Source organism: Physeter macrocephalus, chromosome 4 (assembly GCF_002837175.3).
Source record: "Physeter macrocephalus isolate SW-GA chromosome 4, ASM283717v5, whole genome shotgun sequence".
NCBI classification, from domain to species: Eukaryota; Metazoa; Chordata; class Mammalia; order Artiodactyla; family Physeteridae; genus Physeter; species Physeter macrocephalus.
In genome coordinates, this window is record NC_041217.1 from 53,006,145 (window position 1) to 53,030,343 (window position 24,199).

The 24,199-nt window shown below is 41.6% G+C and overlaps 1 protein-coding gene across 1 annotated transcript in view; it reads left to right on the forward strand.

Annotated features, from left to right (window-relative positions):
• Positions 1 to 24,199, forward strand: part of SMYD3 (SET and MYND domain containing 3) — a 725,308-nt gene that overhangs the window by 691,490 nt on the left and 9,619 nt on the right. Inside the window, exon 11 of the mRNA XM_024133701.2 lies at positions 14,559 to 14,667. Within this exon, the coding sequence (XP_023989469.1) occupies positions 14,559 to 14,667 (109 nt within the window). The remainder of the gene's footprint in view (positions 1 to 14,558; positions 14,668 to 24,199) is intronic.

The window sequence follows — 24,199 nt, forward strand, 5'->3', positions numbered from 1 at the left end:
TTAGCTTTTGCTTGTCTGTAAAGCTTTTGATTTCTCCATTGAATCTGAATGAGATCCTTGCCAGGTAGAGTAATCTTGGTTGTAGGTTCTTCCCTTTCATCACTTTAAATATATTGTGCCACTCCCTTCTGGCTTATAGAGTGTCTGCTGAGAAGTCAGATATTAACCTTATGGGAGTTCCCTTGCATATTATTTGTCATTTTTCCCTTTTGCTTTTAATAATTTTTCTTTGTCTTTAATTTTTGTCAATTTGATTACTATGTGTCTCAGCGTGTTTCTCCTTGGGTTTATCCTGCCTGGGATTCTCTGTGCTTCGTATACTTGGGTGGCTATTTCCTTTCCCATGTTAGGGAAGTTTTCAACTATACTCTCTTCAAATATTTTCTTGGGTCCTTTCTCTCTCTCTTCTCCTTCTGGGACCCCTCTAATGCGAATGTTGGTGCGTTTAATCTTGTCCCAGAGGTCTCTTAGACTGTCTTCTTTTCTTTTCATTCTTTTTTCTTTATTCTGTTCCGTGGCCTTGAATTCCACCATTCTGTCTTCCAGGTCACTTGTCCGTTCTTCTGCCTCAGTTATTCTCCTACTGATTCCTTCTAGAGTATTTTTCATTTCAGTTATTGTATTGTTCATCTCTGTTTGTTTGTTCTTTAATTCTTCTAGGTCTTCTAGGTCTTTGTTCTTTAATTCTTCTGGGTCTTTGTTAAACATTTCTTGCATCTTCTCGATCTTTGCCTCCATTCTTTTTCCAAGGTCCTGGATCATCTTCACTCTCATTATTCTGAATTCTTTTTCTGGAAGGTTGCCTATCTCCACTTCATTTAATTGTTTTTGGGCGGTTTTATCTTGTTGCTTCATCTTGTACATAGTCCTCTGCCTTTTCATTTTGTCTATCCTTCTGTGAATGTGGTTTTCATTCCACAGGCTGCTGAATTTTAGTTCTTTTTGCTTCTGCTGTCTGCCGTCTGTGTAGAGTGTTTTTTGTATGAGATCCTCTCTCCAGCCTCTTACTTCTAGAATCTCCTGTTTAGACCAACTGTATGCAACCTTTTTCTGTAAAGGGGTAGGTAGTAAATATTTAGGCTTTGCAAGTCGTACAGTTACCTACTCAATTCTGCTCTGTAGCCCGAAAGCAGCCATAGACAATATGTAAATGAATAGGTGTTGCTGTCTGCTGATAAAACTATTTATGAAAACATGCTGCAGGTGGGATTTGGCCTTCGGGCCATAGTTTGCCAACCCTTGCCACAGACTCACTGTCTCACAATTCTACATCTAAGCAATGCCATCTGCTCTGCCCCAAGAGACTATATTTTCCTTTGGAAATCACTGCAAAAGAGAACATCTCTGCTTCTCAGCACACATTCTAGCTCCTCCCAACACCTGTGCTCTGGGAGCCTAAGACTTCTTCAAGAGCTAGGAGCTCTTGAGTGCTTGGCATCTGTATCAGCTAATTTCAATAAAAGTACCTGTCACTTCTGGAATACATGTCAACAGTAACACTCTCGGTTTTGTTAGAGACACACTGTATTATAGATACAGACATACAACTTGGTTAAGCTTACTGATGGCAAACTATATTTCATCTTCTATTTAAAACTAGATTGTGCAACTTTTTACTAGTTGTTAATTTTTTGTAAATCTAATTTTTTCCTTTCAAACAAAGGAAAAGTATGTACATTTTAAAAACCACAGTGTCGGGCTTCCCTGGGGGCTCAGTGGTTAGGAATCCACCTGCCAATGCAGGGGACACAAGTTCGAGCCCCGGTCCGGGAGGATCCCACATGCCACGGAGCAGTTAAGCCCATGCACCACAACTACTGACCCTGCACTCTAGAACCCACAAGCCACAACTACTGAGCCTGCGTGCCACATCTGTTGAAGCCTGCGCGTCTAGATCCTGTGCTCTGAAACAAGAGAAGCCACCGCAATGAGAAGCCCACACACCACAACGAAGAGTAGCCCCCACTCACTGCAACTAGAGAAAGCCCGTGCACAGCAACAAAGACCCAACACAGCCAAAGATAAAAATAAGTAAAATAAATTTTTAAAAAATTTAAAAACCACGGTGTTCCCTTCTTGATTTAATACTCAATCTTTTGAGATCATTAAGTTCATAGGTTATAATTAATTAAATTGTTCTTTACACAGTGGCTTTGTATCTAGAAATTAAAACTGAATGTTAGGTGTCTTCCCTGGTGGTGCAGTGGTTGAGAGTCTGCCTGCTGATGCATGGGACACGGGTTCGTGCCCCGGTCCGGGAGGATCCCACATGCCGCAGAGCGGCTAGGCCCGTGAGCCATGGCCGCTGAGCCTGCGCATCCGGAGGCTGTGCTCCGCAACGGGAGAGGCCACAACAGTGAGAGGCCCATGTACCGCAAAAAAAAAAAAAAAAACTGAATGTTAAATCAGTTCTTTAAGGCTATTTTATTATTAAATATATCCTCCCTTCCAAAGGGTATATAAATTATAGATGAACTACTTAAAAAATATAAAGTAAATATGCATGTAACCACTGTAGGTTCTTCCTGGATTAGGACTTTAGAATTCTTGAATCCTGTTTTCTTCCCTACTGACATATACGATGTGCTTATTGTATTTTTTTATTTTTACCATATTTTTAACCCCCTAAAATTGTTTTGTTTGTCAGTGTTCATAGATTAACCCATGTAAGCATTCTCTTTATTCTTCAGTCCTTCTTGCACCTTAGACTTCCCGTCTTGGCTCACTTTCTTTCTACCAGAAGTACATAATTAGAAATTCCTTTTGTTAAGATCTGAGGTGACAAATTCACAGTTTTTCTTTGTCCAAAAATGTCTTTATTTCAACCTCATTCCTTCTTATAAATTATGGCTTAGTTTTTTTAAAAAACAGTTTTATGTTCACAGCAAAATTGAGAGGAATGTACTGAGATTTCCCATATACTCCCTACCCCATACATGCATAGCCTCGCTCATCATCAACATTCCCCATCAGAGTGGGACATTTGTTACAATTGATGAACCTATAGTGATACATCACAGTCTCCCAAAGTCCATAGTTTACATTAGGGTTCACTCTTGGTGTTGTACATTTTATGGGTTTGGACAAATGTATAATGACATGTATCTATCATTATGGTATCATATAGAGTATTTCACTGCCCTGAAAAATCCTCTGTGCTCTGCCCCTTCATCCCTCCTTCAATTCTAAACTCCTGGGAACCACTGATCTTTTTATTGTCTCCATAGTTCTGCCTTTTCCAGAATGTCACAGAGTTGGAATGTAGCCCTTTCAGATTGGCTTCTTTCACTTAGTATTATACACTTAAGGTTCCTCCATGTCTTTTCATAGCTTGATAGGTCATTTCTTTTTAGCACTGGATAATATTCCATTGTCTGGATGTACCATAGTTTTATTTATCCATTCACCTACTGAAGGACATTTTTGTTGCTTTCAAGTTTGGGCAGTTGTGAACAAAGCTGCTATAAATATCCATGTGTAGGTTTTTGTGTGGATGTTAAGTTTTCAACTCCTTTGGGTAAATACCAAGGCGCTCAATTCCTGGGTACTGTGGTTTAGTCTGTTTAGCATGTTTAGTTTTGCAAGAAACCGCCAAACTCTTCCAAAGTGGCTGTACCCTTTTGCATTGCCACTAGCAATGAATGAAAACTGTTGTTCCACATCCTCGCCAGCATTTAGTGTTGTCAGTGTTCTGGATTTTGGCTATTCTAACAGATGTATACTGGTATGTCATTGTTATTTTAGTTTGCATTTCCCTGATGACATATAATATGGGGCATCTTTTCATATCTTTAATTGCTATCTGTGTATCTTCTTTGGTAAGATGTCTGTTCAGGTTTTTGGCCCATTTTTTAAATTGTTTTTTTTCCTATTGTTGCATTTTAAGAGTTCTTTGTATATTTAGGATAGCTACCCTCTATCAGATGTGTCTTTTGCAAATATTTTCTCCCAGTCTGTGGTTTATCTTCCCATTCTCTTGACATTGTCTTTTACAGAGCAGAAGATTTTTATTTAATGAAGTCCAGCTTATCAATTATTTCTTTCATGGATCATGTCTTTGTTGTTGTAACTAAAAAGGCACCACCATACCCAAGATCAATTTTGAGTTCTTTTTTGTGAAGGGTGTTAAGATCTGTGTCTAGATTCTTTTTTATTGGCATATGTATGTCCAGTTGTTCCGGAAACATTGGTTTAAAAAAAAAAACTGCCTTTGTTCCATTGTATTGCCTTTGCTTCTTGGTCAAAGATCAGTTGACTGTATTTATGTGGGTCTATTCTGTTCCATTGATCCATTTTGTCTTTTCTTTCACAAATACAGTACCACACTGTCTTGATTACTGTAGCTTTACATTAAGTCTTGAAGTTGGGTAGTGTCAGTCCTCCAGTTTTAATCTTCTCCTTCAGTATTGTGCTAGCTATTCTGGGTCTTTTGCCTCTGCATAAAACTTTAGAATCAGTTTGTTGACATCCACAAAATAACTTGCTAGAATGTTGATTGGGATTGCATTGAATCTATAGATCAAGATGGGAAGAACTGACATTTTGACAATATTGACTCTTCCTATCAGTGAACATGGAATATCTTTCCATTTTTTCTGATTTTGTTCATCAGAGTTTTGTAATTTTCCTTATATAGATCTTCTATATATTTCACTAGATTTATACCTAAGTATTTCATTTTGTGGGTGCTAATGTCTCATTCTTTTTGTTAAAGTTTTGTTGAGATGTAATTAATTCACTTACCATACAATCTACCCATTTAAAGTATGCAATTCATTGGTTTTTTATTATGTTCAAAGATATGTGCAACCATCCCCACAGTCAATTCTAGAACATTTTCATCACCTCCAAAAGTAACCTTGAACCTTTACCTCTACATCTTGATTCTAGAAAGATATTTTTGAGGATATAGAATACTAGACTAGGAATAATTTTTCCTAGGCACATTGAAGGTATCATTCTACTGGCTTCTGGCTTTCACTGTCAGCCTTACTGTGACTCTTTTGAATGTAATCTGTCTCCCATGATTGGCAAGAGGGGAAGCTTCCCTATTAGACCCTTCACCATCGGGTAGACACTGAGCTTGCTCTTCTGCCCCACAAGCTCCAAAAAGCAGATGAAGCCAGAGGTTTCAGCACACCAGTATAGCAGTGGTTTTGCAATCCTACTTACTTCTCAAGGGTACCTCTTCATTTAGATTTTGGCCTGACAGTTCTTTACTATCTTGCCAGCACGTTATTACTTTAAAAAATATTTTATCTAGCATTTTACATTGTTTTTAGTGAGATAATCAATATGGCTATTAAGCTTGCCATATTACCAGAAACAGCATTAAAACAGTTTTCATAAATCTGAACAGGCCCAAATGAATAAATAATTTATGAAAATAAATTTTAAAATTTCTACTCAAGGGCTTCTTTTTGGGAAATGATCTCAGAGTGATATGACCATCTGTGTATTCAGATATTTAGGGGATTTAGAGTACATATCCAGAACTTCAGAGGTGTCTTTTATTGCCCATATAAATGGACAAATAGACCTTGTACAGGACAAGTGGAACTCTTCTTTTTTTTTTTTAAGGGAGAAACTTTTTAAAATTTATTGTTTATTTTTATTTTTATTTATTTTGTCTGTGCCGGGTCTTAGTTGCTGTGTGCAGGATCGTTGTTGCGGCATGCAGGATCTTTTAGTGGCGGCAGGCAGACTTCTTAGTTGCAGCATGTGGACTCTTAGTTGCGGCATGCATGTGGGATCTGTTTCCCTGACCAGGGATCAAACCCAGGCCCCCTGCATTGGGAGCGTGGAGTCTTACCCACTGGACCACCAGGGAAATCCCCAAGTGGAACTTTTCTAATGAAAATCTCACTACCATTTTTTTCCCAAGGACTTAATAACTAAATTATAGTTACAGTATAATTCAGTCATACTGGCTGGCCTTTTTGAAATATTTCAAAATAGTATTAAATATTCCACACCCTAAAAAAAAAAGTGCTGTAAGATATGAGACAGGCAAAAGCCAGACAAAGGACAGTACTCTCACCATTATGAGTATTAAAAAGGACTATTTGCATACAGTGGAGTACCATCCTGCCTGCCTGGAAGATTCTGACCAGTTCTTTCCACTGTGCTGCATGCAAGGCCAACTGCATGGACAGGCCTATGATGTCTCCCTGCTGTTAGCCAAACTGCCAGTGGGCCAGGCAGCACATGAGCAGGTCTGGAAAGAGCATGAGGAAATTTTTGCACAAATCAGCATTAAATGAAACTAAGCACACCTAAGTTGAAAGTTTTAAGTATGGGCAATGTCTTCTCTGTTCATTTTTCTAAAAAGAAAGCTAAAACTCAAACTTTTAGGTTCAAAATTGGACACTTAACCCTATCTGCATCATAAGTCTTTCCTTAAGGAGGCAGCTCCTGGCTACTCAGCCAGTATCTTCTCAATTTCTCCAGACCCCACCAGGCTTCTCTTTGTGTTGCTACATATTCAACTTGCATTTTAAAAGAAACAGGCAAACATACAGGTGATCCAGGTGGGTCTTTTGGCTGTTGGAATGTAACTATTTTGGTGCTATCAGGCTATCCTTTTACACTTTGCAAGAAAATTGAGTGATATTTTTTTCCCATTGTTTATCTCAATATGGATGTAAAAGTGCATCACAACTAATTACCTTACATCCACTATCCCTGGAAACTTAATAATACTAGTTTGTGTTTATATGTGGTTGACAGTCCCAAATGTTCTCCCATCTCTTTTCTTACCATCAGGTTAATTGTGATGTGAAGTGGTCACTCTGCTAACTGCTTGGAAGAACCAGGTCTTAAATCCAAATCTCCTCTAACTCCCTCATTCTAATTTATCTACCATAAAACCTCTGCTCCAGAGGCTGAATTACATGAGCATTTAAAATAAACAAAAAGCTCTCTTGTACTTATTAGCTGATTTAGAGGTTCTTTCGAACAATGGATCATATACAAACAATTATAAATTGTCAAACTTCTGAGAGTAAGAAAGCTCTGCCTTGTGAGTGAAGGACCTATTTGGTGGAAATTAAGAGAAGCAGAAATGCATTCTTTGTGTAAGGAAATGATCCTGCTTACTCACTTTATGGCATAAAATAAACCCAAGAAAAATCTCATTGCATTGAGACAAAGTCTCAATGTAACACTGTAAAATCCCATTGTAATGTGTGGTGGGATTATAAGAAGCACTATGAATTTATTTTCCTATACTCAGGTGGCAGGAGGTGGAGTGTGTGTGGCAGAGCCATCTTTCTCAGTGCTGTGGGGCTGACAGCACATGTCACAGATGGAGCAAGAGGTGAGGGTTCAATCTAGGCTGGAAGCCAGGACCTTTTTCTTTTGGAAACAAGTGAGAATTCATGGCCCTGATCCTCCTGTCACCAACAGAACCAAGCTGTAGAGGTAATGGAGAAGTAAGGCTTCATCATCCCACTTGGAGAGCAGCACCTCTCCAGACTAACTGTGTGAATTAATTAAGAAATGGTAAGAAATACTTCTCCTTGTTCTGAAGTTCCCAGCATAGTCTGTCTTTTTTCTTTGGTTTTGTTTCCCAATGTTAGGATCTTTTTTTTTTTTTTTTTTAACTAACAACAACAAAAATGTATCATATTACAAATAAAGCTACCCTACCACAAAGGCATAAATAACTTCCATACAGCAGCTGGTTTAACTCACACAGACCTTAAGGAACATCCTATGACTCTATCCGCCTTTTCATGCTTCCTTGTCTCAGTTACCCATGGTGTTTGACAATGAGTTTCTACAGTTGATTTAAGACCTAGAGCAAAGCTTCTTAATGCTGAGTGTGAGCTGCTGTTACATCTCCTGTTCTTCTAGCTATCAAGTAGTGTCGATCTGATGTCTTGACAGTGTGGAAGGCCACTGTATGCCACTCATTGTGTGTATCATTTCATTTCTATATAAGACTTAGAATTAAGTAAAATTCCAAAATCTTCTGAAACTTGGGGCAGTTATCTACCAGAGTCCATAACTTCTGAAGGTGAAAAAGTAAAACCCAGTGTCCTGCTTTTTTAATTATGAAAAATTTCAAACATACACAAAAATAGAATAATATAATGAACCTTCATATATCTATTATCCAGTTTCAATGACTATCAAGATTTTGCAACACTTATTTTATCTCTCACCTTACTTCCCCCTCTTTTCCCCTTATTTGAATTATTTTATTCTTTTTGCTGTTCTTAGCTTTCATTACTTTTGAAAATTCTCAGCCATTATGGCTTTAGATATTGCTTCTGCCATTCTCTCCCATCTCTCATTTGAGATTCCAGTTTACCTATACGAGACCTGTGTTCCTCTTTATTTTCCATTTCCTCATCTCTCTTTGTTTTGCAACTGATACATTCTTTTGACCTGCCTTCCAGTTCTCTAATTCTTTCCTTGGCTGTGACAAATCTGATGTTAAACTATTGAGATCTTAATTTCAGTTTTCTATTTTTCAGTTCTAGAATTTTCATTGGTTATGTTTTATATAATTTCAATTTTCTGCTAAAGTTCTTTTCTATTATTAAGTTTGCAAACATACTTTTTTTTTTTTTTTTTTTTTTTTTGCTGTACGCGGGCCTCTCACTGTTGTGGCCTCTCCCCTTGCGGAGCACAGACTCCAGACGTGCAGGCTCAGCGGCCATGGCTCACGGGCCCAGCTGCTCTGTGGCATGTGGGATCTTCCCGGACCGGGGCACAAACCTGTATCCCCTGCATCGGCAGGTGGACTCTCAACCACTGCACCACCAGGGAAGCCTGCAAACATACTTTTTATAATTGTTTTTTAATTAACTTATTAGAGCCTCAATATCTGCAAACCTGTAGGTTTGTTTCATTGTCTATGTTTTTCTCTTGGTTTTCAGACAGTTCTTGTGTTTTTGTATGCCTGGTTATAATTTTACTGAATGCAGGACATTCAGTATAGAAAAATTAGAGAGATAATTGAGATTCAGGATTATGTTATCTTCCTTCAGAGAGAATTTACTTTTGCTTTTGGCAGTCAGGGTAGAAACAGATCACCTTACTCCAGTCAGGGTTTGAAATGATTCAGTCTTTGGGAGAGCCAGTCTGTTTCTGGCTTACCACTATTCCTGGATTGTAGCCCTTTGGTGGGGCTCACAAATGAAAGTCAGGGATGTTTACTAGATCTCCTTCTCATCTTTGCTAAGCCCTGAACTCCAAATTCTGTGTCTCCATATCCTTGAGACTGCCAAAACTTCTGCTCAGCTCTTTAGCCTATCAGCCTCTACTTTCAAATCAGCAAAGGGAAAAGCAGCAACAAATGTAAGGATCACCTACTTGAGCTTCTGCTCTTTCTGCCATTTTGCCACATCCAGACCCCTGTCCCTCTGTGGTTCTTTGACACCTTCAAACAGATTTTTTTTTTTCTTATGGCTGTGTTGGGTCTTCGTTTCTGTGCGAGGGCTTTCTCTAGTTGTCGCAAGCGGGGGCCACTCTTCATCACGGTGCGCGGGCCTCTCACTATCGTGGCCTCTCTTGTTGCAGAGCACAGGCTCCAGATGCACGGGCTCAGTAATTGTGGCTCACGGGCCCAGTTGCTCCGCAGCATGTGGGATCTTCCCAGACCAGGGCTTGAACCCATGTCCCCTGCATTGGCAGGCAGATTCTCAACCACTGTGCCACCAGGGAAGCCCCAAACAGATTTTTATAAATATTTTGTCTAACGTTTCTTGTTCTTAGCACAGAGTTTAGTCTGAAACAAGGTAACCCACCATTGCTGGAAAGAGAAATTATGCTGAAGAAATTTAAATCAAAACTCAGTCATTGCATCATTTTATCCATGCATACTTCAGTTTGTATCTCTGAAAAATGTGGACATTTTCTTACCCACAATGCCATTTCATGTTCAAATTTCCTAGATTGAATCAGAAATGTCTTTTTACAGTTATTTTAAGATGCAAAAGGTCTACAAATTACATTTGACTGCTGTATCTCTTAAGTCTCTTTTAATCTAGAGTGTTCTCCTCCTCTGCCATCTTCTTCTTTTCACGCCATTGACCCGTTGAAGATCCTGGGTGAAGGTCCTGTAGAATTTCCCATATCTCGAATTTAGCTGGTTGCTTTTATTTGTTCCTCTATCACTTGTTTTTCCTATGAAATGGAATTTAACTTCATGGGCTTGATTAAATTTAGTTTCTTTGTTTCTCTTTTTGTTTTTTGGCAAGGATCCTTTATAGGTGGTGTAAAATCCTTCTTATTGCATCATATCAGATAGCATGTAATGTCTGGCTGTCCCACTTTAGTGATGCTAAGACTGATCAGTGGGTTCAGATGGTAACAACCTAATTTATCCATTTAAAAATTTTCCATTATTCTTTGATCTACTGATTTCATCTAGTGATACTTTTTTCGTGGATTCTTCAAGAGTTGCAAAATGCTGATTTTTCTGATTCCATCATTAGAATTAGATTTCACATTAATCAGCTAAAATTCACATTTATCCACTAAAATTCATACATTCTAGCTATTTGGTTACTCTAAAATACAGTTTATACAGTCAAGTTAAGCTCTTGTTTTAAATTCAGTGATGTATTTTATATCAGTTCTAAAAAATAATCCTGACAATAAATGGTTTTTCCTGTCATATAAATGTCAAAACTGCTACCTGTAATGAAGCAATGTGATTAGTAATTGCATCATGTGGAAAAACCTCAGCAAGACCAACAACATAGGCCCTGCCAACATAGGTCCTGCCATGTTTTTCTCTACCCCCTTTTAACTTGAGACATTCCAGTTCCCTGACCCTCAGCCTCCTTGTAGAATATGGAAGCAAGATCTTGGTGCTTATGGGTCTGAATTAAACTAGCATGTGTGCTGCTGCTTTTCTCTGCTTGTTTAAACACCTTCTTCCTATACACTTATTCACCTCAGAAACACCAAGGGCACTTTTTCCATTCTAGGCCCAGCATCCTGGACCACGTGATTGTTAGCACTGAACCCATGAAAAGAAAATTTATAACACCCAAACAAGTAGAATGCCTTGCTGAATGATTTTGTTATTACATAGTTTGCTTGTGTTTTTTGTGGTGGCATTTCAATTTCGGAATCTTGGAGTCAGCTCTGACTGCCAGACTCCAGCAAGTCTCCAGGTCCTGTTGAATCAGCTGTAGGACATTTTTTGCATCAGATCCTTCTTTTCTGTTCTCATTACCACATCCTGACTCAGGTCTCTCTGCCTCTAGAGTCTCTTTTCCAATTTATCCTGTTTCCTATTCTGATGAAACACCCTCAGCCCCTCTGTAGTGCCCAGCTGCCTGCAAGCAAAGCCTAAACCTCCTAGCTTGGCATGGATGCCTCTGCACAGCCTGGCCTCAGGTGCACCTCCTCTCCCGCTCTTCTTCGCTGCCGGTCAGATCATGCATTCACTGGCCCTTTGTCTCCAGCCTCCTGTACCATTGCCAGAGCTACCCACCCTTCCCATGCTCCACATGCTGTCCTAGCAGCCCATCACCTCTTCCAATCTGAACCAGCTCAAGCTCTGCTGCTCCAAGGAATCTCCCTGATCACTGTGGTCTCCACTGCTTCTGGAGCACCCGTTGTCTGTGCCGTGGTCTGGCAGCTCTCACAGTCCTTTCTGTATCATAACTCAATTTGCTTCATATCTGCAATTAAGCAAGGGCAGGGACTCACCGTGGGCTTCTTGCATCCTTTTTGCACTGGGCACAGTACCTGGCCTCTCCTAGCTACTACACCTTCCCCTCACCTTCCCACTCAAACTCCTGTTTTAGTCCTCGCAGGACTCAGGCATCCCTGATTCCTTTGGTTCAGGCTCTCAGCCTAGCCTTGATTCCTGACAGTCCTGTGATTGAAGACCTCTTGCAGGCCTCCTCTCATCACTGTCACACTCGGTAAAGTTGATGAAAGCCCATGCCCTGCGTAGAGAACTTCTCCCAGCAGGAGTGAGCTTCACCAGTTTTCCTTGGGGTGCTATTCCAGCAAGTAATCATGATGCTTATTCCATATGTCAGCTGGGAGGCCTCCAGAAACAATCCAGGCACACACTCAGCACCCCTGCCAGAGCTGTTAGGCTGCTCCGTAAATATTTATGTGGAAGTCCCCCTCCCAGACACTTCCTCATCCTCTCCTGATTAAACTCCACTTTTTAATATCTTTAAGCAACCAGAGCAAGTACCTTTCATGGAGTAATTATGCACCACTTTCTCTGCCACCACAGAACCAAAGATTTTCTTTCCTTCTGCTAACTGATGTGACAGACATCCACTTAATGGGATGATTATTAGTATGAAATTACATTTTGGCCTTTAAATTTAATTATGCCACATTCACAGCAATAAAAGTTCCAAGTGCAGGTGTGCTTTTCAAGGAAAGTGTCCAAGGCAATTAAGTACAGGGCAGTGGCATCCTATATTTAAGCCTTTTGTCTGGGGATCTTAAAATCTTTTCCACACAAGTAGATAATGATGTTCATTTTGTAAGGGGGAGAGGTGATGTGACTGATCTCTTGGCATGCTCCGAAGATGACGGAAAATCCAGGACCCAGGTGTCCCCTTTGTTCCCCCCCTCCCCTCCCTTTTCAGTTCTTTAAAAGAAGCATGGCCGACCTTCTATTAATTTAAATACCTCTCTCTGAGGTACCGCTTTCCACTTCTTTAAGAGCCTGAATGAAAAAAGTTTCTATATCACATTTCATGTGGGGAAGAGTTGAGGTTCAGGGAGAGGGAATGGTTTGAAGATAGTATACTAATCAGAGAACGTACATGTCTCTCCTGATAAAGCTACCTCATCTCTATTACACAGTAGAGCCTAAATGTGAGTTCCATGACTAGTTCATAAATGAAAAGCAGAACAGTGCTTGGCACATGGTAAGCCCCGTATAAGTCATGACTCAGGGTTATCTTTTGGAGGCCTACAGGCAGGCACCTATGTTCTCTGGACGGGAAGCATCTGGAATGCACCTTCGCTCATGCCATCCAACAGTTTGGATGCGTTTCCGTTCTCCCCACCAAGACAAACCTTCTCAGATCCTGGGGAGCCAGGTTAAGTCCTCTTTCCCTCTTCCAGGAAACCTTCTCTGGTGCAACCAATCATCATAACTCTCCTTTTCATAACTCCTATATCATTTTCTCAGTTCATTCTACACACTTGAACTGAGCATTGCCGTCTACTAATTAACGTAGGCTTCATCGGGACACTAAATCATGCTCTATTCTGTGATATTTTAAAACTGTGAATGAATGTTTGCCTTGTGTCTCATGGGATTATTGGGCCTTGAGGGAAAAGATCATATATATACGGTGTAGTATGTCCCCCGGCCCCAGGATCGATCTTGCACATATAGCAGGAGCTCAGGAGACTATCAGGCTAGAGAATGTGGGGGGCAGAAGAGGCCGAACTGTACACATTTTGTTGAATCTAACATAATACATTCCTGTTGAATCGAGTTGAAATAACACTGGGTCTGAAACATAGCCCTGGGTTTTCATTCTTCGTTCCACTGCAACACCCTGTTCTATTCTGTCATGCATGAAAGAGGTCAAGTATGTACAGAGTTCCTACATGCAACATGGTAGCAAACACAGATGGGGTGTCTGAATCCAGAGTCCAGTGATATATATATATATGGAATCTAAAAAACAAAATGGCTCTGAAGAACCTAGGGGCAGGACAGGAATAAAGACGCAGACGTAGAGAATGGACTTGAGGACGGGGAGGGGGAAGGGTAAGCTGCGACGAAGTGAGAGAGTGGCATGGACATATATACACTACCAAACGTAAAATAGATAGCTAGTGGGAAGCAGCTACGTGGCACAGGGAGATCAGCTCGGTGCTTTGTGACCACCTAGAGGAGTGGGATAGGGAGGGTGGGAGGGAGATGCAAGAGGGAGGGGCTATGGGGACATATGTATATGTATAACTGATACACTTTGTTATAAAGCAGAAACTAACACACCATTGTAAAGCAACTATACTCCAATAAAGATGTTAAGAACAAACAAAAAAACAGAGTCCAGTGATGACAGAATAAATACACGGGGCCTGTAAGAAAGGTGGTGGCCTGTGACGAATGAGGGACTCTGCACTGAGACTCAGGCGGCTTTGCGGTTAAAAGGAGCATGTGGGCGTTTCTAGATGGGGAGTCCTGAAAGCTTTTGTTCATTTACTTAACAGTTATATACTGGAGGCCAGCTTCTGGTCCAAGGCTATCCTGGGTGTTGGAGCTTCACAGGGGAGGTTGGAGGATAAGATTAGCACCTGGTCCCTACACCCCCTGCCAAATATAAACGCAGAGGTCCAGATTCTCTTCTTTTAGTGTTTATTTGAGAGGTATTCCAGTCCTGTCATTTGTTTTCCCAATGCAAAAGGCATTCTGGGGAACAGGAGACCAAGAGTGTGCTTCTTCCCTCAGTATCATGTTCTCCCGGCTGCAAAGCTGATTCTTCTCAGTGGCTCACTGACATTCACAGGCAGCGTTTGCTCCCACTTTCATAGTCTCCTGACTATGCTGACTGCACCAGTGAGAGCTACTGACACTGCCATTTGTTTTCTTCCAGGATTTTTTTCCCAGGAAACCATCCCGTCAGAGGCGTGCAGGTAATGAAAGTTGGCAAATTGCAGTTACATCAAGGCATGTTTCCCCAAGCGATGAAGAATCTGAGGCTGGTGAGTGTGCCAAGATCGCATGTAGTTCTGCCTGGAATACCTTTTCCTGGTTGTTGCTAGGCCTCTTCCTTGTGATTTCTAGCAACTCTACACACGTGTGTATATGCATATGTGTAAGCACACATATGTACACACACGTGTATTTGTACACAAACACATACCCATAAATGTTAAAAACCAGCTTCAAAAAACAAAAATGATTTGTGATGTTTGCCGATTTCTTTGGTATAAACATGCCCACCGTTGCTGATTTTAAACTACCAATGTCAAATCAACCAGTTCACAAAAATCAGTAAAATTTAACAATCAACTCCTACTAACTGGTGCAAACTGGCCTCAGACACCACTGCGCCTGTGCCCTTCTCCACCGTGGACAGGCCACCCTTGTCCATGCCTCCCCACCCACAGAACAGAATCCACATTCCCAGCCCCTTGACCACCTGTCTGCAGACCACCTTTGCAGCCTCGTCACCTCCAGCCTCCCCCCGCCCACCTACACACACACACACACACACACACACACACACAGCTGGTGTACACTGAGCCACTCACCGTTGCCCAGGCATGGTCCTTTCCAAGCTGTCTCCTTTGCCTTATATGCCCTCCCCTGACCCCAGCCCCTGGGCCTGGCAGAACTCTAATGACCCTTTAAGGCCCAGCTGGAATGTTGTGTCCTCCTTGCCCCCCTACAACTCCGCTCACTCTGCCAGCTGAGCACTCATCACAGGGCAGCAGAAATACCTGCTGCCCCGCCCCCCAGGAGGCTGTGAGGTCTGGGACTTAGGAAGTATTCACTGTTGGAGGAAGGAGGAAGAAGGGAGGAAGGGAGCGAGGGCGAGAGGTCAATACAGTCCTAGCAATAAGTGCGGAGAAACTTAGTGGGAGAACTGGGTCCGTGTTGGAATGCAGTGTTAAAGCGTGACGCCTGTCCTCACCCTCTCAGTGAGTCTCCTCTGCCACTAGGGCCCAGGGCTCTCTGCTGTCTTGGCCTTGCCACCCTGGCAGAGCTCCCCCTCACCCAAACCGTGGCTTCCAAAGGCAGAGCTCATGTGCTTATCTGGTCCTGGCACTGGTGGCGGCTATGGAGAGCTGGTGTGTGGGGTTTCATGGGCAGCACCTGGCACTTTCCCGGGTCCTCTGGGCCACGATGCCCTTGTCCACAGAAGGGTGGAGAGGCCCGGGCCCTGAATCGGGATCTCTCAGGTAGTGTCTAGGGGCTGGCTGATCCACATTTAGATGAGAAAAATAACAAATGCCTAAGGGATTCCTTTTTTTTTTTAAATTTATTTATTTATTTATGTCTGTGTTGGGTCTTCATTTCTGTGCGCAGGCTTTCTCCCTGCAGCGAGCAGGGGCCACTCTTCATTGCGGTGCGCGGGCTTCTCATTGTCGTGGCTTCTCTTGTTGTGGAGCACAGGCTCTACACACGCAGGCTCAGTAGTTGTGGCTCACGGGCTTAGTTGCTCCGCGGCATGTGGGATCTTCCCAGACCAGGGCTTGAACCCATGTCCTCTGCATTGGCAGGCAGATTCTTAACCACTGTGCCACCAGGGAAGCCCGCCTAAGGGATTCTTAAAAGTGAGATTCCCTAATGCTGGTTTTTTTATTGAATGCTAGCCCTGTTGCCTTTTCCTGATCTCTAACTGAAATCAGCGCATGGTCAACAGGAAGAACACTAGGATTCCTGAAGGTGTTCAGCTCTTCCTGTTCTCTTTGCCTTGTCTGACATCTTTACCAGACTGATGGAAGAACACTGGAAGGCTCCTGCAGTCTCAGGAGAACCTTCCTTTTCTGGTCTGGCTAATGGTTGTCAGCCAGTCAAATCAGTTGGGCAGAAAAGACTCATAGAGGTTCTACTATGTGAATGTTCTGACAGGAAAACAACGTGGAGGAAATTTCCCAAGTATATGATGGACCCAACCCAGGGCCACCTCCAAGTAGGTATTTTATAAGTGATCAAATTAGTCCTTTGATGTTTTATGGGACTAGAAAGTATTAATACTGCTCACACATACATGACTGATCTGGCCCTCATGACAGATGACAGCCATCTGAGGCCAGTGGGCCAGGCATTTTCGTGTCCATTTGAAAACTGAAGGAGCTAAGGCTTGGAGTCACACTGAACCAGAGCCAGGTCCAGTCTGTTCGATTTAATCTAACATGTGTTGATTAAATGCTTCTGTTAATCTGAACAAGGCCCAGTGTTGTCCTCACAGTTTAGTGGAGGAGACAGACACGTGAACAAGTCATTAGATCCAGACTGGAATCCAAGGCTCTAGACTGGCCCAGCAAATAATTGAGACTCTCTAGTAAGACTCAGTGTAGAAATCCCTTCAGATCCCATTGAGCTCCTGGTGCCACCTCAGAGGAGGATGTGAAAGAGAAATCTGAGGGGATTTGGATCTTTTCTGCTCTTCACGTGAGGCTTTATCATTGCCATTGCATGCAGGACTCTTGATGGAGACGTCTCATACCCTCAGCTGCAAAGACAAGCGTGAACCAACCCACGCTGATGTCTAGATACAGATTTACGGGATATTTGTGGGCCAGGCGGATCACCAGCCCTTCTTATGACACTCTTATTGCCCTTTTATACCCTTCGTGCCCTGTTCCATTCTGTCTTCCTCACGTCCTTCTTGTGAGCTTGCCTCATTTCCTCCCGAAGCCTCCCTTGGTGATTGTTGTAGCATCTTCTGCTCCTCGTACCAAAGATAAGCCCACATATGGACCCTGACAGCTGCCAAATGAAAGACCTCGCAGCAGCATCAGAACGTCTGTCACGAGGCCTGGGGTTAGTCGTGGCCTTACCCAAACTTCCTGCTTGGCTCTGGAAAAGACACGGAGTCTCCTGGGTTCTGATTATCGACCAGAAAGCAGATGTTCACCCCGGCAGTGTCACGTAGTAGGAAGACACTCGGATTCAGAGTTCAGGTTCCAGTCCCGTCATTTACTACTTTTATGACTTGAAGCAAGTCTCAATCCCTCTGAATATAATTTTCTTATTTTAAAAATGAGGATCATACCTACCCCATAGAGTTATCTTAGAAGTAGATAAGGTAGTGTGTAAGGGTGTGTTTGGCTGAGTCCCAAGTGTTTTGAGAGTATAAAGGATTATTATTGTGTAGGAACCCTTGTTCTGATCACTCCCCCACTACCCAGTCCCTTTAGCACTTGGGTTTGGAGTTTGGGGGTTATACAGTGTTTCCCCTGTTGAACAATTATATTATAGAACTGCTCCCCAGCAGTTCACATGGGTGTGTTCCATTTCCTGGAGGTGAATGGGAATTCCACAAGATACCTTTTGTATCTCCTGGGGCTACCAAACCTAGACACATGCCCTGAACACAGCAAGTTCTATCATGTACCTACTTGAATGAATGGATTTTTTAATGAGGAGAGGTCTTTAAAAGCACCACCCTAGCCCTGTTCTTTTAGCTAATATGTATATGTACTATGTATGTGGCTAGTGGACCAGATCTTCTCAGGACATATGCTGACCATTTACAAGCAGAGTAAGGTTCTGCTCACCCAATTCCAATGTGTGGCAGGGGTTTCCCCACTTCAACAAGCAATTCGCAGACACAGCTGGGTGTCCTACAGTTCAGCTCAATTCTGACACCATTTCCCTGGAGATGGCATCAGACCCCACTGCCCCACGAGATCGCCTTCCACACTTCAGATGCCAGTCACAAGCCCAGGTTGTCACATATGCTTCAGACTGACTGGCTGTAGCTTAGAGGTTCCAAGGATGCCACCATGGTTTTGATTAATTTGCTAAAGCAGCTCACAGGATTCCAAGAAACATTTTGCTTCCTAGATCACCAGTTTATTATAAAAGGCTACAAATCAGAAGCAGCCAGATGGAAGAGATGCATATAGGGCATCTCTCCGAGTTCACCACTTTCCACGAATCTCCATGTGTTCACCAACCTAGAAGCTTTCAAACTCTGTCCTTGTGGGTTTATTATGAAGGCTTCACTACAGAGGCATGATTGATTGATTAAATCACTGGCCATTGGTGATTGATTCAACCTCCAGTTCCTCTTCCCTGAAAGTTCCAACCCTCTAATCATATGGTTGGTTATCCTAGCAACCAGCCCCCATCCTTAGGTGCTTCTAAAAGTCACCTTATTAAAATAATAAAGACACCTTGATCATTTTCATCACTTAGGAAATTCCAAGGGTTTTAGGAACTCAGTGCCAGAAATAGGGATGAAGACCAAGTATATATTTCTTATTATATATCACAGTATCACACAGAGAGACAGCCTGCACACCTCCGTCTTTTTGCAAGTTCATAGGACTTGTGAGTTTAGAAGCAGGGTAGTTTCGTTCTGCAGAAAGCCTCTCCTCCTGAGCTTTCTCAGGGCTCAGGTAACCCAGAGAGGGGCAAGGGAAGATATATTCTTGCCTTTTTAAACTGATGTTCTCTTTAGACTGGCACCCCCAGACATTCTTTCTTAGAAACTCTGGAAATAACAGGATGAAAGACAGAGTTTGAATAAGGGTTTCAAAGGCTGAGTTTGGAACAAAAATGAGAAAAGCTTCAGAAACAAAAATTAGTTACAGATTCAATTAGGCCCGGCCTCCTCCAGGAAAGGAATCCTCTTAGCCCAGCTCTGATTTGGTTTAGGCTCCCATCTCCCCTGGGCTCAGCTGAAATTCTTGTGATTGCTGCCACAGGACAGTCCTGGGGTCCCTTCACAGTACCTCCCTCTTGCTTTCTCCTGTCTCTAATCTATTTTCATTTCTTTCCATTTATTTCTTAGAAGAATTTTGTTAGCCACTAATTTGACTTCTTGGACCTCAGGGGCAACCATTCTCATCTGGCCTGTCTTGTCAGTGAGGCTGCTTCTTTTCTGTGAGCTCTGCACGCTGCCAGCTCCCTCACCCTGGGCTAGACTAGCTGCTTTGTTACTAGTGCCTTGTTAACTGAAGTCAGGCTGGAAAAAGTCAAACTTCTTCCCCCTCAATAACCATTTTTTATTTAGATGTAAATTTCTTGTATTACACTGTAATGTTTTTTCTCTTCTCATTTCATTATGTTGAAGCAGTGTACACTTTGAGGATCTTTTTAGCTTTTTCTGGACCTGAATAGGGAGCTTAGGCCCAGTCCCCAACATAGCTCCTCTCATACCCACGTGGTTACTAGCTATTCCAGCTCATCCAGGGAAAGCTCCAAGCACATACTGGTCTCTCTCTACTCCAGCCTGCACCCTGATTTCAAGCCCCTCTAAATGGATGATTTAGAGCCTGCAAGTCTATTGCTTCCATTTCTTAATCTGCTACAATGATTTTTATAAACTCTTTGGTCATGCTCTTATTTAGGAATTGTGTGAGGACCACTGACTCACCAGAGAAAATGAACATACACATTTTTTAATTGGGGTATAATTGCTTTACAATGTTGTGTTAGTTTCTGCTGTACAACGAAGTGAATCAGCTATCTGTATACATATATCCCCTCCCTCTTGGACCTCCCTCCCAAACCTCCCATCCCACCCCTCTAGGTCACCCCAGAGCACCGAGCTGATCTCCCTGCACTATAGAGCAGGTTCCCACCAGCTATCTGTTTTACACATGGCAGCACACATACGTCAATCCCAATCTCCCAGTTCATCCCACCTCCCTGTCCCCCACCCCGTATCCACACTGCACAACACTTTTTTTATATTTGGTGTGGAAGGGGGTTTTAGGGACCACCTGAAGCCTCTCCATGGACTTTCTATAGGTCCGTGGTCTCAACGTTAAAAAGCTCTCCTCTAAATGCAGTACAACGAAGTGAATCAGCTATCTGTATACATATATCCCCTCCCTCTTGGACCTCCCTCCCAAACCTCCCATCCCACCCCTCTAGGTCACCCCAGAGCACCGAGCTGATCTCCCTGCACTATAGAGCAGGTTCCCACCAGCTATCTGTTTTACACATGGCAGCACACATACGTCAATCCCAATCTCCCAGTTCATCCCACCTCCCTGTCCCCCACCCCGTATCCACACTGCACAACACTTTTTTTATATTTGGTGTGGAAGGGGGTTTTAGGGACCACCTGAAGCCTCTCCATGGACTTTCTATAGGTCCGTGGTCTCAACGTTAAAAAGCTCTCCTCTAAATGCATAACCTCACCTTAACATGTGGACAGATGGGAGGGAGAGGGGGAGGACAAGAGGGCATGCAGATGTGATGTGCCATAATCATCAGTAGTGCCTTCAAAGAGTTGTTTGGGGCTTCCCTGGTGGCGCAGTGGTTGAGGGTCTGCCTGCCGATGCGGGGAACACGGGTTCGTGCCCCGGTCCGGGAAGATCCCACATGCTGCGGAGCGGCTGGGCCCGTGAGCCTTGGCCGCTGAGCCTGCGTGTCCGGAGCCTGTGCTCCGCAACAGGAGAGGCCACAGCAGTGAGAGGCCCGCGTGCCGCAAAAAAAAAAAAAAAAAAAAAAAAGAGTTTTGGCAGTCCCTGGCTCTGATATTTATGACTGTCCCCCTACTGACTTAAAATAGAGAATATCAGTTTCAAGAGTATGTTTCTGAACCAAAAAATGGGAAGATATCTAAGAGAATAATCATAAAATGAAAGCATAGTGATTAAGTTACATTACAGGAAACAAGCAGAAATTTGCCTACCAGAAAGTGTAAGCCCAGCAGTGACAAGGAACCAAGTGAGGAACATGGACTTGTACTTCCAACTGGCAGTAACTAACAAGGTGTCATCTGCCATACTCTTGCTGGAGCAATATTGGAGAGAGCCAACTAAAACAGAAAGTTTACATAAAATTCAGAATCTCAACATAATACTCAAAATGTCCAGGTTTCAATTGAAAATCACTCATCATACCAAGAACAAGGAAGATCTCAATCTTCATGGAAAAAAAGACAATCAACAGATTGCAACTCCAAGATAACAGATTTTAGAATTATCTGACAAAGATTTTAAAGCCAATCATAAATGTGCTCAAACGGCAATTACAAACATCCTCAAAACAAATGAAAAAATAGAACACCTCAGCAAAGAAATAGAAGATAGAAAGAAGCAAACAGAAATTTAAGAACTGATAAATACAATTACCAAAATATACAGACTGGAGCTTAACAACAGAATGGAAAGGATAGAGGAATGAGTTAATAATGAACTTGAAGATAGAATAATATAAGCTGTCCAATCTAAAAAACAGAGATAAAATGACTAAAAAAGGTAAAATTGAACAGAGCTTCAGGGACCCATGGTACCTATAACAAAAGATCTAACAGTGGAGTCCCAGAAAGAGAAGAGAAAGAGGGCAGAGTGGAAAAAGTACTTGAAGAAATAATAGTGAAAGCATTCAAATTGAAAAAAAGTAAAATTCTCTCCCTTCATAGATGACATGATCTTATATGTGGGAAACCCTAAAGATACCACAAAAGAAATTGTTCCAACTAAGAAATTCAGCAAAGTGGGAGGATGTAAAATTAACATGCAAAAGTCAGTTGTGTTTGTATACACTGACAGGGAATGATCCCAAAAGGAAATTGAGAAAACAGTTCCACTTATAATAGCATCTTACAGAATAAAATAATTAGTAATTAACTTAATCAAGGAGGTAAAAGACTTATACACTGAAGACTATAAAACATTGCTGAAAAAAATTAAAGATGACATAAACAGAATAATATTCCATGTTCATGACTGAAAGATTTAATATCATTTTAAGATGTCAATACAACCTAAAGCAATCTATAGATTCAATGCAATCTCTCAAAATCCCACTGACGTTTTTTTTAGAATTGGAAAAATCCATCCTAAAATCCATATGAAACCTCAAGACCCCAATAGCATAACAATATTGAAAAAGAAAAAAAAAAGTTGGAGGACACTTTCTGATTTCAAATTTTGCTACAAAACTACAGTAATCGAAACAACATGGTGCTGGCATAAAGACAGCCATATAAGCCAATGAAATTGAATAGAGAGCCAGAAATAAACTCTCAGATATATGTCAAATAATTTTTGACAAGGGTGCCAAGACCACTCAGTGAGGAAAGGACAGTCCATTCAATAAACAGTGTTGAGAAAACTGGATATCCACATGCAAAAAATAAAGTTGGACCCTTACCTAACACTATATTTTAAAAAATTAATGCATGGATGAAAGGCCTAATATAAGAGCTAAAACTATAACACTCTTAGAAGAAAACAGAAGAAAAGCTGCATGAGACTGGATTTGGCAATGATTTTTTTGAATATGCCACCAAAGGCACAGGCAACAAAGAAAAAATAGACAAATTGAACTTCATCAAAATTTTAAATGTTTGTGCATCAAAGGACGCTATCGACAGAGTAAAAAGGCAACCCACAGAATGGAACAAAATATTTGCAAGTCACGTATCTGATAAGTGAATAATATCCAGAATATAGAGAGAATGCCTAAACGTCAATAACAATACCAAAACAGCCCAATTCAAAAAATGGCAAAGGACCTGAAAAGACATTTCTCCAAAGAAGATATACAAATAGCCAAAAATCACATAAAAAGGTGCTTAACATCACCAATCATTACGGAAATGCAAACCACAACCACAATGAGATACTACTTCTCACCTGCTAAGATGGCTATTATTAAGAAAAGAAACAGAAAACAACATGTATTGGTATGGATGTGGAGAAACTGGAACCCTTATGTATTACTGGCAGGAATGCAAAATGGGGCAGTCACTGTGGAAAAATAGTATAGCAGTTCCTCAAAAATATGAAACATAGAATCATTATTTGATCCACCAATTCCACTTCTGGGTATACACACAAAAGAATTGAAAGCAGGGACTTGAACAGATATTTTGTACACCGATGTTCATAGCAAGCATTATTAACAATGGCTAAAAGGTGGAAACAACCTAAATGTCCATGGACAGATGAATAGATAAACAAAATGTGTAATATACAGACAATGAAATATTATTCAGCCTTAAAAATGAAACCACATGGATGAAACTTGAAGACATTATGTGAAATAAGCCAGTCACAAAAGGACAAATATTGTATGATTCCACTTATATGAGGTATGTAGAGTAGTCAAAAACATAGAGACAGAAAGTAAAAGAGTGATAACCAGGGGCTGGAGAGAGAACGGAATGGAGAATTATTGTTTAGTGGGTACACAGTTTCAGTTTGGGATAACACAGAAGTTCTGGAAATGGGTAGTGGTAGTGGTTGCACAACAATGTGAATGTAATTAATGCCACTGAACATAAAAAAATCTACCTGGGGATTCAAGAAGGTAACTGATTGTGAAAATGACTATACTGCCCAAGGCAATGTACAGATTCAATGCAATCCCTATCAAATTACCAATGGCGTTTTTTACAGAACTAGAACAAAAAATCTTAAAATTTGTATGGAGACAAAAAGGACCCCGAATAGCCAAAGCAGTCTTGAGGGAAAAAAACGGAGCTGGAGGAATCAGACTCCCTGACTTTAGACTATACTAAAAAGCTACAGTCATCAAGACAGTATGGTACTGGCACAAAAACAGAAACATAGATCAATGGAACAGGATAGA